Source organism: Pristis pectinata, chromosome 25, assembly GCF_009764475.1.
Source record: "Pristis pectinata isolate sPriPec2 chromosome 25, sPriPec2.1.pri, whole genome shotgun sequence".
Classification (NCBI taxonomy): domain Eukaryota; kingdom Metazoa; phylum Chordata; class Chondrichthyes; order Rhinopristiformes; family Pristidae; genus Pristis; species Pristis pectinata.
This window is the reverse complement of record NC_067429.1, coordinates 30,519,290-30,535,487: the sequence shown is the minus strand read 5'-3', so window position 1 is coordinate 30,535,487 and position 16,198 is coordinate 30,519,290. Positions and strand designations below refer to the sequence as shown.

The 16,198-nt window shown below is 45.7% G+C and overlaps 1 protein-coding gene across 1 annotated transcript in view; it reads left to right on the top strand.

The window, feature by feature from the left end:
• The window catches only part of LOC127583130 (solute carrier family 15 member 2-like), a 137,663-nt gene that overhangs the window by 84,380 nt on the left and 37,085 nt on the right, over positions 1-16,198 (top strand). Inside the window, exons 9-12 of the mRNA XM_052038912.1 lie at positions 619-696; positions 3,676-3,758; positions 11,918-12,010; positions 13,965-14,132. Coding sequence (XP_051894872.1) covers positions 619-696; positions 3,676-3,758; positions 11,918-12,010; positions 13,965-14,132 — 422 coding nt within the window. The remainder of the gene's footprint in view (positions 1-618; positions 697-3,675; positions 3,759-11,917; positions 12,011-13,964; positions 14,133-16,198) is intronic.

The following is a 16,198-nucleotide window of genomic DNA, read 5'->3' as shown; positions in this document are numbered from 1 at the left end:
GGATGAGGGGGGGATCTCATTGAAACCTATCAAATATTGAAAGGCCTGGATAGACTGGACGTGGAGAGGATGTTTCCAGTAGGAGTCTAGGATCAGAGGACACAGCCTCAGAGTAGAAGTACATCCCTTTAGAACAGAGATGAGGAGGAATTTCTTCAGCCAGAGGGTGGTGAATCTGTGGAATTCATTGCCACAGATGGCTGTGGAGGCCAAGTCATTGGGTGTATTTAAAGCGGAGGTTGATAGGTTCTTGATTAGTAAGGGTGTCAAGGGTTACGGGGAGAAGGCAGGAGAATGGGGTTGAGAGGGAAAAATAAATCAGCCATGATCGAATGGTAGAGCAGACTTGAAGGGCCGAATGGCCTAATTCTGCTCCTGTGTCTTATGGTCTTAATGTGCATCAGTTCTTATGTCAGTTTGCCAAATGTGCAGCGATGTCTTATCTCAGTATATACTCTGTACCCGTGTGTATTACTGCCTGATCAATGGTCCTATTGTCTAACTAGAGTGTACCGATAACTGTGTGATGGACATTATGGTCTACATGTACACTGGGCGCTATGGTAGAAGTGATAGCAGCTACTGATATCGTGAACTATTTTTTCTCTCCACTTCCAGAGGATGTCCAGTGTTTCAATTCCGACTGCTTCCCCCTTGCATTCGGAGTTTCTGCGATAGCCATGCTGGTGGCTTTAGGTAAGTTTCACCTTTGCTGGATCTATTTTCTGTGGGCACAGTGCTGAACCTGGAAAGCAGGTGAGGCAGGTCTGCCAGTGTTTCCATGTTTTCTTACAACACCGAAGGCAGCCAATCAGCCCACTGAGTCTGTGCTGGTCCACAGGCCACTCCATCCCCGCGCCAATTCTGTAACCTGCTCACCCCACATTCACATCAGTTTCACCACCCACCTCCCCTTGGGGCAACTTACAATTAACCTGCTAACCCCCAACATCCTTAGGATATGGAGGCGGGGTGGGGGGGAGCTGGCGCACCAGGTCACAGAGTAACGGCAGGATTGAACCCAGGTCACTGGAGCTGTGAGGTAACAGCTCTACCCAGCTGCACCACCATGTAGACTGTGCCACCTTTTTTAGAACAGGATACTAGAAGAGGAACTGATAATTTTGATTTAATACCTGATTCTCAACAAAACACCAAGTAAACTGTGCAACTGTCTGGCTCTCCCCCAGTGTGGGCTCTGGCTCCTTACCCCCTTCCCCTTCAGCTTCCACCTTCCTTTTTAATATTTGGTTCTAATGAAGGATTAACAAGCTGCAGACTGATCTCTGGGCTTTCTCAAGCTTTTCTATTCTAATTTTATATTCCCAGCACTTGTGGCTCTTTATTCGTACAATCCCAAATGTTGTGTTGTGCTGTGGGCCAGGGCTCAATACTCACCGGGCCAGTCGGCTCCTGTAGCTTGCTGCTTCCGTGTTAGGTGTGTCTTCTCCAAGTGAGCTGCAAGCGAGGTTGGAGAGTTGCGGTGTGGGGAGGGCTGAGCGAGGATGGGAACGGCGTTTGCTCCTGCTTCCTGCGAATTAACACCTCTCACCTGACATCAGTGCAAGACCTGGACCTGCCCTCAGGACATGGAGTCATGGTTCTACAGCACTGAAGCAGGCCCTTCACCCCAACACATCCATGCTGACCAATGTCCCTACCCTAGCTAGTCCCACTTGCCCATGTTTGGCCCATATCCTTCTAAACCTTTTTCTATTTGTGAACTTGTCCAAAAGCCTTTTAAACATTGTAACTGTACCCGCCTCCACCACTTCCTCTGGCAGCTTGTTCCACATACCCACCACCCTCGGTGTGACAAAGTTGCCCCTCAGGTCCCCTTTAAGACTTTCCTCTCTCTCGTTTTAGACTTCCCTACCCTGGGGATTGGACTGTGACCATCCACCCTATCTATGCCCCTCATAATTTTGTAAACCTCTGTCAGGTGACCTCTCAGCCTCCTTCACTCCAGGGAAAACACTCCCAGGCTATCCAGTCTCTCCTCATTACTCAAGTCCTGCAGTCCCGGCAGCATCCTCGTGAATCATTTCTGCACTCTCTCCAGCTTAATCACATCCTTCCCATTGTATGGTGACCAGAACTACACACAATACTCCAACTGTGGTCTCACCAATGTCTTGCATTCTTGTACTCAATGCCCTGACCAATGAAAGCAAGTGTGCCATACACCTTCTTCGCCATCCTACCTGACTATGTCGCCACTTTCAGGGAATTATGTGCTTGTGTCCCTTGGTCCCTCTGTTCTACAGCGCTCCCTCGGGCCCTGCCATTCACTGTGTATGTCTTGGCCTGGTTTAACTTCCCAAGGTACACCACTTTGCACGTGTCTGAGTTAAATCCCATCTGCCAGCCCTTTGCCCACTTTCCCAGCTGAACTAGATCCTGTTGTAATGTTAGACAGCTTTCTTCACTGTCCACTATACCACTGGTTTTGATGTCCTCTGCAAACACAATAATCATGCCACCTATGTTCTCATCCAAACTGTTAACATATATGACAGACAACAGATAACCCAGCACCGATCCCTGCGTCACACCACCGGCCACAGGCTTCCATTCTGACAAACAACTCTCCACTGCCATCCTCTGACACCTACTGCCAAATCAGTTTTGTATCCAGTTGGCTAGCTCATCCTGGATCCCATGTGATCTAATCTTCCAGATCAGCCTATCACGTGGGACCTTGTCAAAGGCCTTGCTAAAGAAAGGTTTGAACTTAAGCCATCTCACCCGGAGATGGGAATAGTGCTCCTGAGCCATTGGCCACTCTTTCGAGGTCTGGTTCTCTTGCTGGGTATCAAATAAATGAATCAGACACCGTGCTCTGGTCTTCAATGATAGGACCTGTCAGGCAATAGCCTTCAGATTTTAGCTGTCTTGGTGCTGCTGGGTATGTAGCTCCTGAGCCAGGAGCCCATTGCTCTGTTTTATTTAAGCTTTTTATTTGTATTATATGATCAAAATTAAATTTAACTTAAAAAAAGGTCCCAAGAGGGAAATAGACCCTGAAGCGAGAAGGGAATGTTGGAAGGGGTGATGGAAGTCTCGATGTGAGATGAAGTTCAAGAACAATTTTGAAGAAAGATGAAAAATGGCAAAAGTAAATGGGAGGGAGCTGATGTGGAGGAGACAAGTCGCACAGTCAGATAATCATGCAGTCATACAGCACGGAAGCAGGCCCTTCAGCCCAACTGGTCCATGCTGACCAAGATGCCTGTCCAAGCCAGTCCCATTTGCCCGCATTTGTCCCATAACCTTCTAAACCTTTTGTATCTATGTACCACCCTCTGTGTGGAGAAAGTTGCCCCTCGGGTTCCTATTAAATCTATGTGGAAATAAGAGGGTCACGTGATGGTGTGGGGTTTCATGACTAATCCAGGTTTGAAGAACGCCCCAGTGGTCAGGTTCAGGCCAAGACAGATCAAGTGTGAAGCTACCTTTATACAACGATATTGGTAGTTAATGGCTGTGAGGGGAACCGGTATCAGCAGATGACAAGGTACTGTGGCTTCTTGGGAGATGTGAGCTACAGCATTGACTGCTGTGTCAATCACATAAAGACTAGGGGAAATGGAAGGTGCTGTGTACTTGTGTAATCAGTGTTCAGTGACTGAGAATGGATGTTCTTTGCCTGATGTAAGCTGTCTTGTTTTTCAGTGGTCTTTGGACTGGGTACATTCAGGTACAAGAACTACCCACCAACTGGAAACCTGTTCTGCAAAGTGTTGTGTGCCACAGGGGTAAGTCACGCACTGTGCAACAAGGTATAGCTTCCTGACCAGTGGAACAGGGAGAGAATTTAACAGGTTTAAAAAAAAGTCAAATCATTATTATTGAATTTCAGAGAACCTTTGGTAATGACAATGTGCAGTGAGTTCCACACTGATCTTCTACTTTAGGAACCTTAGCTCTGTCCTAGCCTAGATTCATAGGATCAGAATTTTCCTCAACTCTCTGGGTACCTGGGTCCTAAATAAAGAGAGACCGGGTTCTCTCACTGGGCACCAGCTTGCCGATCTGGTGCTACATCGGCACCCTAAACATCCAGTGCGTCCGTCAAAGGCACATGGTGGCCCAGGTGTATGTTATTGACAGGTTACACAGCAAGATCTCACCATCTTCCTCAACAACATCTCCCGACCCCTGAACCCCTACTGCCTAGAAGAATAAGAACATGCTAAACCCATTCCTTTCAGGTTTGCCCGCAAGGTGCACAGAATCGTGTTGTGGATATAATTTGCTACTCCTTCATCAATGCTGAATAAAAAATACAGGAAGTCCACTTGTAACGGCCTTGTGGGAGAACATTTAACCCATACATTGCAACAGTTAAAGAAGCAGCCTTCTCACGTACAGCCAGGATGAGAGAGAGTGGTGAGCTTGCGATAAGCGGTAACAATCAAAAAATGAGTGGAGATAAAGAGTGTGTAGAGATGTGTATGAATGTGTATGAGGATAGGATGAGTGAGCTAGGGCTGTTATCTTTGGAGAGAGAGGATGAGAAGTGACTTGATAGAGGTGTACAAGATGATAAGAGGCATAGATCGAGTGGACAGTCAGAGACGTTTTCCCAGGGCGACAATGGCTAACACGAGGGGGCATAATTTTAAGGTAATTGGAGGAAAGTATAAGGGGGATGTCAGGGGTAAGTTCTTTACACAGAGAATGGTGGGTGTGTGGAACACACTGCCAGCAAAGGTTGTGGGGGCAGATACATTAGGGACATTTAAGAGACTCTTAGATAGACACCTAAATGATAGAGAAATGGGGGCTATGTGGGAGGGAAGGGTTAGATAGATCTTAGAGCAGGATAAAATGTCGGCACAACATTGTGGGCTGAAGGGCCTGTACTGTGCTGTAGTGTTCTGTGTTCTGTGTTCTAGATTAGATGGCAGAGGAGGTTTCTTGGATATGTCACATGTAAAGCAAATTAAACCCTGCCTGTGAAAGAGTCTCATCATTTTAAGTTGCTGTGGCCACAGCATACATAGGAAATGTTTTTCCAGAACTCTGTGTTGGGGATGGACAGTTACCGGAACACCAGGAGGCACAGTTCTCCAGCTAAAACCAAGCACACTGTGTTGAGGGAGCTTTACTCTGTATTGGACCCAGAGTGAAATAGCACCTGTTTGTTTTAATGCACATCACAGAAAGAGCTTTACTTTGTATCTGATCTATATTGACGTTTTCCTCAGAGTGATGGAATAGACAGTACAGAAGGAGCCTTTCTCTCTATCTAACCCTTGTTGAACCTGCACTGGGAGCGTTTCAAAGGACAGTGTGGATGGAGACAAAAGAGACTGCAGATTATGGAACCTGGATCAAAAACACGGGAAGAACTCAGCGGGACAAGAAGCATCTGTAGAGGCAAAAGTTTGAAGTTGACCCTGTCAAGACCCTGTATCGAACTGAGTGGGAAGCGGAAAGAGAGTCAGGATATGGCAGTACTTGTGGGGTGGGACGGGGGCTGGTAGGTGATGGGGGGAACCAGATGGGGAGGGGATGATGAGCAGATGGAATATATGGGAGAGGTGAACAAAGAGAGAATAAAACTAGGTAGACAGGTGAGTGTGTGTGGGAGAGCATCAGGGGTGTGGAGAACCTGAAACTGGTAAATCTACTCCAGGGCTTCTGAAATGCCCTCCTTTTTCATGAAACCTGGCTTCCCCTCTGCCATAGTTGATGGAGCCTCACACGCATTTCCTCCATTTCTTCCATGCCTGCTCCCACCACCCTCTCTGCTCTGTACCCTCTCTCCCCGGACAGAACAGCAATAGAGTTCCCTTGGTCCTCACCTTACACCTCACCAGCCTCCATGTCCAACGCATCCTGTTGTTTCTGCCAGCATCAACGTGATGTTCTCTTCTCCCCCTCTTTCTGCTTTCTGCAGGGACCATTCTCGTTGCGACTCCCTGGTCCACTCATCCCTCCCCACCCACCCCTGGCACCTTCCCCTTAAACTTAGGAGGTGTAACACCTGTCCCTTCATCTCCTCCCTCACCACCATCCAGGGACCTAAGCAGCCCTTCCAGGTGAGGCAGAGGTTCACCCACACCTCATCCTGCATTTGTCTCCTCCTCTACAACAGTTGAAACCAAGTGTAGACTGGGCCATCATTTTGTGGAGCGCCTATGCTCTGTCCGGCTACACGTCGTTTTAACTCTCCTTCCCACTCCCACACTGACCTGTCTGTCCACTGCTATGGAGAGGCCAAACGCAGATTGGAAGAACAACATCTCATATTCTGCTTGGGAAGCTTTCAACCCAATGGTGTGAACATTGAGTTTCCCAATTTCAGGTAACCCACACCCCTGTGTTCTCGTCCCACACACACTCACCTGTCCATCTAGTTTTTGCTTCCCTTTGTTCATGTCTCCCATACCCCTCACCCACCTGTTTCCATCTGCTCATCATCCCCTCCCCATCTGGTTCCACCTATCACTACGAGCCTCAGTCCACCACCAAACCACCCCACCTGTTGACCTTTAACCTGGTCAAACTGACCTAGGTTGGTAAATTGGTTTATTATTGTCACATGTACCAAGGTACAGTGAAAAACTTGTGTGCATACAGATCATTTCATGACAACAGTACGTTGAGGTAGTACAAGGTAAACGATAACAGAATGCAGAATAAAGTGTTAGTTACAGAGAAAGTGCAGTGCAGGTAGACAATACGGTGCAAGGCCATAACCAGGTAGATTGTGAGGTTAACAGTCTATCTTATCATAGTAGGAGTCCGTTCAATAGTCTTATAACAGCAGGATAGAAGCTGTCCTTGAGCCTGGTGGTATGTGCTTTCAGGTTTTTGTATCTTTTGCCTGATGGGACAGGGGAGAAGAGAGATGGTTCGGGGTAGGTAGGGTCTTTGATTATGTTAGCTGCTTTACCGAGACAACGAGAAGTATAGACAAGAGTCCATGGAGGGGAGGCTGGTTTCTGTGATGTGCTGGGCTGTGTCCACAACTCTCTGCAGTTTCTTCTGGTCCCGGGCAGAGCAGTTGCCATACCAAGCCATGATGCATCTGGATAGGATGTTTTCTATGGTGCATTGATAAAAATTGGTGAGGGTCAAAGGAGACATGCCAAATTTCTTTAGCTTCCTGAGGAAGTAGAGGTGCTAACAAGTTTCTTGGCCATAGCATCTACGTAGTTGGACCAGGACAGGTTATTGGTAAGATTCACTCCTAGGAATTCGAAGCTCTCAACCCTCTTGACCACAAAACCATTGATGTAAACAGGACCATGTGCACCACTCCCCTTTCTGGTTAATATCCAGCTTTTTTGTTTTGCTGACATTGAGGGAAAGGTTGTTGTCATGACACCCTGTCACTAAGCTCTCTATCTCCTTCCTGTACTCCAACTCATCACTATTTGAGAAATGTCCCACTATGGTGGTATCATCTGCAAGCTTGTAGATGGAGTTAGAGCAGAATCTGGCCATGCAGTCATGAGTGTATAGGGAGTAGAGTAGGGGGGTTAAGGACACAGTATTGTGGGGCACCAGTGTTGAGGATAACTGTGGTGGAGGTGTTGCTGCCTATCCTCACTGATTGCAGTCTGCTGGTCAGGAAGTCAAGGATCCAGTTACAAAAGGAGGTGTTGAGTCCCAGGTCTCGGTTTGGAGATGAGTTTGCTTGGAATTATAGTATTGAAGGCAGAGCTGTAGTCAATAAACAATAGTCTAACGTAGGTGTCTTTACTGTCCAGATGCTCCAGAGATGAGTGTAGAGCCAGGGAGATGGTGTCCGCCGTAGATCTATTTCAGCAGTAGGCAAATTGCAGTGGGTCGAGGTTGTCTGGGAGGCTGGAGTTGATGTGTGCCATGCCCAGCCTCTCGAAGCACTTCATGATGGTGGATGTCAGAGCCACCGGGTGGTAGTCATTAGGGCACGTTACCTTGTTTTTCTTAGGTACTGGGATGATAGTGGTCTTCTTAAAGCTGGTGGGAACCTCAGATTGAAGCAGGGAGAGGTTACAAATGTCTGTAAATACCCCCACCAGGTGATGTGCAGGATCTAAGGACACGGCCAGGGACACCATCGAGGCCAGATGCTTTCCACGGGTTCACTTCCCGCAGTTAGTTGAACAACCACACAAATCCAAATTAATTCAAAATTTGCACTTTATTGTATCAACGCAAATACCCACGTAAATTATGTTGACCCCCGGTCGACATTCGTGAATTCTATTGTTCCTTTCGTACCAGTACTCAGCCAAACTACAGCTCCCAAGATAGGGGATCTCCCATTGGCCAAACGATTGATCCTTCTTCTTCCTGCCCCAGGCACGGGGGTCTTCCTTGCGATAGTTGGTCTCTGGAGTTCTCGCGAAATCCTTCATTCTTTTTTTCCTTATCAGCTCTACACCATTATACTTCAAATCCATTGGTTCTGACTTATCGGGCAACCGTGTGTCAACCTTTCATTGGCTCTTGCCGTGGCTACAAGCACATATCATTGCTCTTCTCCCAAATAAGGATGTGCCTCTGATGGCATTCCCGTGCTTTTCCCTGAATCAGGCCATTTCAAACCAGTTACAGCCAGTTCAAGTTAGACACTGGGCTCAGGTTACTTCAGTTCACAGACACAGACTGTTCTTATAAGCCTGCATTGATTCTTCTACCTTATCAAAGAACATCCCACAAATAACTTCTTATTTGCAAATAATCTCTGATTTAGCAGATCATTGGTAAGGCCTCGTTACGTTCACTTTCGATTACTTTAATCCAGCAATGGTTAGCTCAGAAAACCAGTTCACAAAATGGTGGTCACAAGAACAGTGTCACAAAATGGCAGCCTCCATCTCTTCCATCACATGGCAGAACAAATAACATTTGTTTTGTCTACTCGTCCACTGTCCTTGACTTGTTCCAGCTAGCTGTTTTGCAGATTTTTAATTCCTTGGGGCCAGCACCCTGCCTCCCCCTTGTACTGCTACACACTGGCAATCTTTCCTCTTCCTTCTCAGTGCTGAGGCAGGTCTTGAAACGAAACATCAGCTTACACGTTTTGCCTCCACAGATGCTGCTTGACCTTCTGAGTTCTTCCAGTGTTGTTTATTGTTCCAGTATGAATGGAGTTTTGCTCTGTATCTAACCTGTGGTGAACTTGCTCTGGGAATCTTTGAATGGAAGGTATAGAAACTCTGTGTCTAACACATGAGAGAAACTTGAGTACGGGTTACCCACTGACTAATGCTCCTTCCACACTCAACATTCAAATACTCCCAGTGCGAAATCAGGGATTAGACCAAAACAAACATCTTCTCTGAGTATTCAATAATCCCGAGTGCAAATTCAGTTTACGTTAGCTATAATATCCATTTGAAACAGCAACTGCAGGTTCACCATGGCTTAGACACATGCTCCTTATTCAATCACTCCCAATGTAAATTTATCATGGATTAGGTACAGGGAAAAGCTTCAACAATACTGTCCATTCAAAACTCACAGGAACACATTAGTATTGGTTGGATACAGAATAAAGCTCCTTCTGTACTGTACATTAAAACAATCCCAGTGCTAATTCACCAGAGATACCATTCAAGGTAAAGCTCCCCCTACATTGTGTACTTAGTCTCATCCGAGTAGACCAGTATTGGTAATTGTCCACCACATACACGTGCATTCCAGGAAAGTATTTCATTTGGGATACAGAATAAACGACCTCTATATTCTCCAGAGTCTCCCATTGCAACATCATCATGATGCAGATAGAGAATATAGCTGCTTCAAAATCATGCATTAAATAACCATCGGTGGAAGTTCAACCTGAATTAGATAGAGAGTAAACTCCCTTCATAATATTCATGCAATAATTCACGGTGCAAACTGAACTTGCATTGGGAATGAATGAATGAAGAATAGAAGGGTCTGAATCTGTGTCTAACCCATGCTGATCACAAGATCACAAGACAAGGGAGCCATTTGGCCCATCGAGTCTGCTCCAAAGAAAAGGGAAAAAAGAAAAAGAAATGAGAAATGGGGGGGGAGGAAAAAAAAACTATTCTAATCCCAATTTCCGGCCTTATCCCCATATCCCTTGATACCCCAACTATTTAGATATCTATCTATCTATCTCTTCCTTAAACGCCTCCAATGATCTGGCTTCCACTGCTGTACCTGGCAAGGAATTCCACAAATTCACCACCCTCTGGCTAAAGAAATTTTTCCTCATCTCTGTTTTAAAACTGTACCCTCTAATTCTAAGATTGTGCCCTCTGGTCCTGGACTCACCCACCAAAGGAAACAGCCAAGCCACATCTACTCTGTCCAGTCCTTTCAACATTTTAAATGTCTCTATGAGGTCCCCTCTCATTCTTCTGTACTCCAGTAAGTACAGTCCAAGAGCCAACAAACGCTTATCATATGTAAGCCCTTTCATTCCGGGAATCATCTGAACCCTCTCCAACATCAGCACACCGTTCCTAAGATATGGGGCCCAAAACTGTGTGCAGTATTCCAAATGAGGCCTCACTAGTGCCCCGTAGAGCCTCATTGCCTGATGCTGCACCAGTGGTACTTGAATGGACATTACAGAAGGAGCCTTCCTACAGAAGGAACAACCTGTGAATTTGCACTGGCAGTTTTGAATTGGTAGAGGACCTTCATCCAGTATGTGACACGGGCATTTATATTGTATAACAGTATCCCAGGAGTTTTGCTCTGTGTCTAACACATAATGAACTTCTACTGGGAGTTATTGAAGGACAGTTTTAATGGAACTTTATTCTCTATCTATACCGTAAGGTCCTTGCATTGTCAGTGACTGAATGAATAAAGTTTAAAAAAAATTGTTTTGAAGATGTTTACTTGGTGTTTGACCAGTGGTGATATCTTACTGGAAGTATTTAAATAAATAGTACAGTAGTAGTGTTATTTTATACCTAAATTGTGGTGAACTTGAACTGGGAGTGTTTGAATAGACAGCATACAAAGAGATTTACTTTGTATCTAACTCAGGATATCTGAGTGTACAGTAGATAGGAAGCTTCGTGCTCTATCAATTGTAGCTGAATTTGCAGGGGGATTGTTTGGGCAGTATTGAAGGAGGTTTCCTCTGTGCCAAGCCCTTGAAGAATTTGCCAAAGGGTGTTCTAATGGTGGTAGTTTTACTCTGTCTCTTAGCTGTGCTGAAGCTGCACACAGTGTGTGTTGGAATGGATAGGGTGGAATGAGCTCTGTATCACCTGTGAACTAGGGCTGTTTGAATAACGATAAGAACGTAAGAAGCAGAAGCAGGAGCAGGCCATTCAGCCCCTCTTGTCTGAACAACATTCAATAAGATCACTGACCTCAGTGCCATTTTCCTGCATCAACTCCACATTCTTGATTTCATAAATTTTACAACAGGAAGTTTATAGTGTAAGTAAAACATGTTGATCTTGTACTGGAAATACTTGAATGGACAATGTAGAAGTAGATTTACTCCGTATTTAGTCAATTTTAAACTGCACTGTGAGTGTTTGAAGGGACAATATTGAAAGAACTTTGTTCTGTCTCTAACCTCTGGTGAAGCAGCACAAGGGGAGTGTACGATGAGCTTTACTCCTTGTCAAACCCGTGATGAATGCACTGGTAGTGACTTAACAGACAGAAGATGGAGCTTTACTCTGTAACTAACTCCTTCTAACTGTGCACTCTAAGTTTTTATGTAGGTGATGTGGAGTGAGTTCTACTCTATGTTTAACATACATCATTGATCAGGTTGCACTCCCAGTATCCCTGATGAGCTCAAAAACCCCTTTGATAAGCATGCTGTGAATCACATCTTGTCACCACATGTATGTATATTGTGATACGCACCCATCTGTTACCTGTCCTTGGATTGGGTGAATTACATCCATTTCTCTACCTGACTGCTCAGTGCATTAACCCTGGTCCCGTTTGGGTTGTACAGAGTGCCCTCAAAAACAAGATCAAGTGGTTCATGAATAAGAAGAAGGAGAAAGCTAAAGACCATTGGTTGGACTGGGCTGACCCAACCTATGAGGTAGGTAACTTTGCGTAATGCCCACTACAGTGCCAGCAGCACATATTGTGAAGGCAGCACTGGGAAGTCTCAGTGCCATGAATGGTAATGTAGGGAACTTGGGGTAATCCCCCTTCCAGTGCCAGTGTCTCTCACTTAAATGGGTTGAATGATAGGTCTTTACATTCCTGGCTCAGATAGGTGAATTGAATGATCGGTAGAGTAATTGTGGGATGAGGCAGATATTTGGGATGGGTTCCTGTTCTCCTGGGATTCTCTATCTTTTGCAAAAGCCTGTTAAATTCTTCTGGGTTGGTGGGAGAGGCTGAGGGGGTGGAGGGGAAGGCAGAGGGGTGCAGCTCGGGTACAATATCACCCAGTGAACACTTTACTATTGATCAACCATTGCTTCCCAGTTATTTTATTAACTTCCTGTCCTGAGTAGGCCCTCTGTACCACAAGAGTTGGACTTCCCTCGTTGCTGAGTGCCCCACACCCTGCTTGAAAACGGGTACTGAGTGGGACAGTCTGAAAGTCAATCCTGGGCTTGTAGTTGGTCACTGCGCTGCTCACATTCTCAATGCTTCCGGCCAACCTGTGCCTGGAAAGGGTGAGCAGGGAAGTTTGCACAAGGGATTGATGGGGGAATGTGCCACAAAGTGCTGCCTCAGATTCTGAAGGTCATAGGCTCATTCCCACTCCAGGACACAGCTGACAATTCAGTACAAACCTGAGGGACCGTTTGTGGGTTAAGCCATTAAACCAAGACCCTTTCTGTCCTCTTGCCAAGGATCCATTGGCAATTGTTCAATGAAGATCAGGGAGATTCTCCCTGGAGTCACAGCTGATACTTATCCCTTAGCCAACAGCACTAAAAAAAGACTAGACATTACCACGTGACTGTTAACGGGAACATTACTGAATTGGCTCCTGAGTTTCTATGGATTATGTGCTGTAGTGGCAGTGCAGTGGTTTGGGACATGCTGAGACAGTGAAAGACATAATCTAAATGCAAGTTGTAAACTGGTCGAAGAAGGTAACCATGTAGGTGCAGCAGGTGTTTAAGAAGGCAAATGGTACACTGGCCTTTATATGCAAAACAAGTTTTTCACTGTACCTCGGTATAAGTGACAATAATAAACCAATACCAATACCAATACTAATAATGAGGGGATTCGAGTACAGAAGTAGGAATATCTTAGTGCAAGACACAGGACCTTGGTGAGACCACATCTTGAGTAAAATGTGAAGTTTTGCTCTTCCCTTTATCTGAGGAAGGATGTTCTTGCAATGAAGAGAACGCAGGGTGAATGTTCACCAGACTCCTTCCTGGGATGGCAAGATTGATGTATGGACAGAGATTGGGATGATTGGGTTTATGTTTGCTGGAGTTTAGAAGAATGAGAGGGAACCTTATTGAAACTTATGAAAGGCTGACAGGACTGGGCAGATAGCTGGGTGCTCCAGAACCAGGAGTCACGGTCTAAGGACGGGTAGGCCAATTGGGACGGAGATGAAGAGAAATTTCTTCACCCAAAGAGTGGTGAACCTGTTAGATTCTCTGCCACAGAAAACAGATGAAGCCAAATTATTAAGTATAGCCAAGAAGGAGTTAGATGTTGTTCTTAAGGCTAAGGACATCAAAGGATATGGAGAGAATGCAGGATCAGGGTACTGAATTTGGATGCTCAGCCTTGTTGGTGTTGAAGGGCTAGAACATCTGCTCCTGCTCCTATTTTCTACATTTCTATTTCTATCCAGACTGAAATGATTTTTAATCCCCCATGAGAATTAACCGCATCTTTGTATCAGAGCAATTATTTTTAACATTTCTTAATGGGGAGGTGGTAATCAGGCAAAGGAAAGACAGTTTCTGAGGAGAAGGGGAGACAATGCCCTGATTACAGGACATGGAGATCAGGTGGAGATGACGGATAGATGTTACGTTTGCTGCTCAATTTTCTTTGTGTTTCAGAAAGAGATCATCAGTGATGCGAAGCGCCTGTATAACTTGCTGGCATTATACCCGCTGCTACCAATGTACTGGGCCCTCTATGAGCAACAGGGCTCACGGTGGACCCTTCAGGCCCAGGAGATGGATAAGAACGTGGGTTCACTCAAACTGAAAGCCGACCAACTACAGGTATGGGCACCGTAGATCTTCCAGGGGTGACAGGGTCTAGAGTGTGAATTGATTGAAGGAACGGGGACAATGTTTGGGTTGCTGCAACAGAGTGTTGGGTCAACGCACCCACAGGGGCCCTCACACCACAGGACATTGTCTGGATGCTGGGGTACAGTTTAGAGGGCAGCATGGGTCAATTTTAGTTTGCTTTATCAAAGGGCTGACATGTGAACGGCATGAGGGCATGAATCCTAGAGAGAGATGTGGCAGAGAGAGGGACACGAGGCCCAGAATCATAGGTAGAGGGCTAACAGCCCCAGACTGAGATAGGGAGAGATTTGAATTACAGCGTCAGTGAGCAAGTACAGAGGGAGATGGTAAGACCTAAAATAACAAGTAGACCATTACGAACTCTGGAGCCACTGAGAATGGGGCGTGGACCCCATAATGAGAGAGAGGGGGCTATAGAGAACCCAATAGAGAGAAAGGGACATGAACTCTGGATTTGCAGAGAGTGGATCAAGAAACTCAGAGACATAAGGAGGGGTCATAAACACCACAGCTACATGGAGGGAGATATGAGTCATTGTGATACAGAAAGACATGAATCAGTGAGTACAGAGGGTGAGGGTAATATGCCCCAGAGTCATGGGGAGAAGGGTACTAAGTAGTAGGTGGATCAACGTGAACTCTAGACCCACAGAGAGTGGGGTGTGGACCCCATAATCAGGGTCGTGTCTAACCCATAGTCAGAGAACAAGGGACATGAACTCCAGATTATTATAGAGAGAGGGACATGAACCCTTGAGTCACAGGCTGAGTGTCATTCACCTCTGGAGCCAAAGAGGAACATGAACCCCAGGGTCATCAGGGAGTTTGGCACAGATGGGAAGCTGAGGAAAACTTCAGAAAAGCACATGTAGAACTGAAAGGCAGGGACTTGTTGAAAGGGTTTTGCGGATGGACAACAGATAGAAGGGGATAGTCCATAAGGCAAATGAACTGAAGCAGAGACAGGCTTTCACCTTGTGACTCTGGGTTTCCTGACTCACATTCTGTTAATCATGTTCCTTGTTCTCTGACTATGGGTTAGACATGACCCACTCTCCATTAGGTTCATAGCCCACTCCCCCTCATTATGGGGTCCACAGCCCACTCTCTGTGCCCCTAGAGTTCACATTAGTCTACTTACTACTTTGGGTTTATACCCCTGTCCCCATGACCCTGAGGGTCATATCCTCTCCCTCTGTACTGATTCATGTCTCTCTGACTCTGTGATTCATGTTCCTCTCTCTGTTACTCTGGGGCAGTCTCTGCCTTCAGTGCATCGACCTTATTCTCTATCTATAATACAGTATGTTATTATAGCTATCACTAAAATATGATTTAAAGAGGGGGAGGACTGACAGTTTAACATTCAGACTAAAGTGTTTTCAACTGATATGGAGGGAATGGAGAAAAAAAGGACAGGTGTTATCAATGTTAGTTCAATAAACGTCAGGTTTCCAATAGGTTAGAAGGATTACCGCAAGTGGGTGTATGAGGTGAAATAAGAGCTTTTCTGGGGCACTTCCACAGAGTTGTGAGAAATTGAAGAGTGAGTTTGGGAGGAAAATTTGTGACATATGTGAAGTTACCAAGGTGGTAATAGAGGGGGATTTTAATTATCCAAACCTAACTGGGATGTAATCAGTGGTATAAAAGGTACTGTATAGATGGCATAGAATTTGTATATGCCAGTATGGAGCAAGGCTAACACGAGAGGGGGTTTCTGGGTTGAGTTTTGGGGAATGAAGCCGGGCAGCTGAAACAATCAGTGGGAGAGCAGGTTTGTGATGGTGTTCATAAATCAGTTTGCTTTAACATAGCTGAGGAAAATGGCAGGATAAAGCAATCAGACAAGACTAAGAAACGTTGCTGCAAAATTGGACTGGAAATAGCTCAGTGGGAGGTGTTTGAGGAGACTCAAGGAGCACAGACTGAGCGTTCCAACAAGGAAACAGGGAGGGACTGCCAAATCTGGAGCCCCTTGAACCATGAGGCCAAAGAGGATATGATAAGGTAATAAAAGGAAGCTTGTGAGA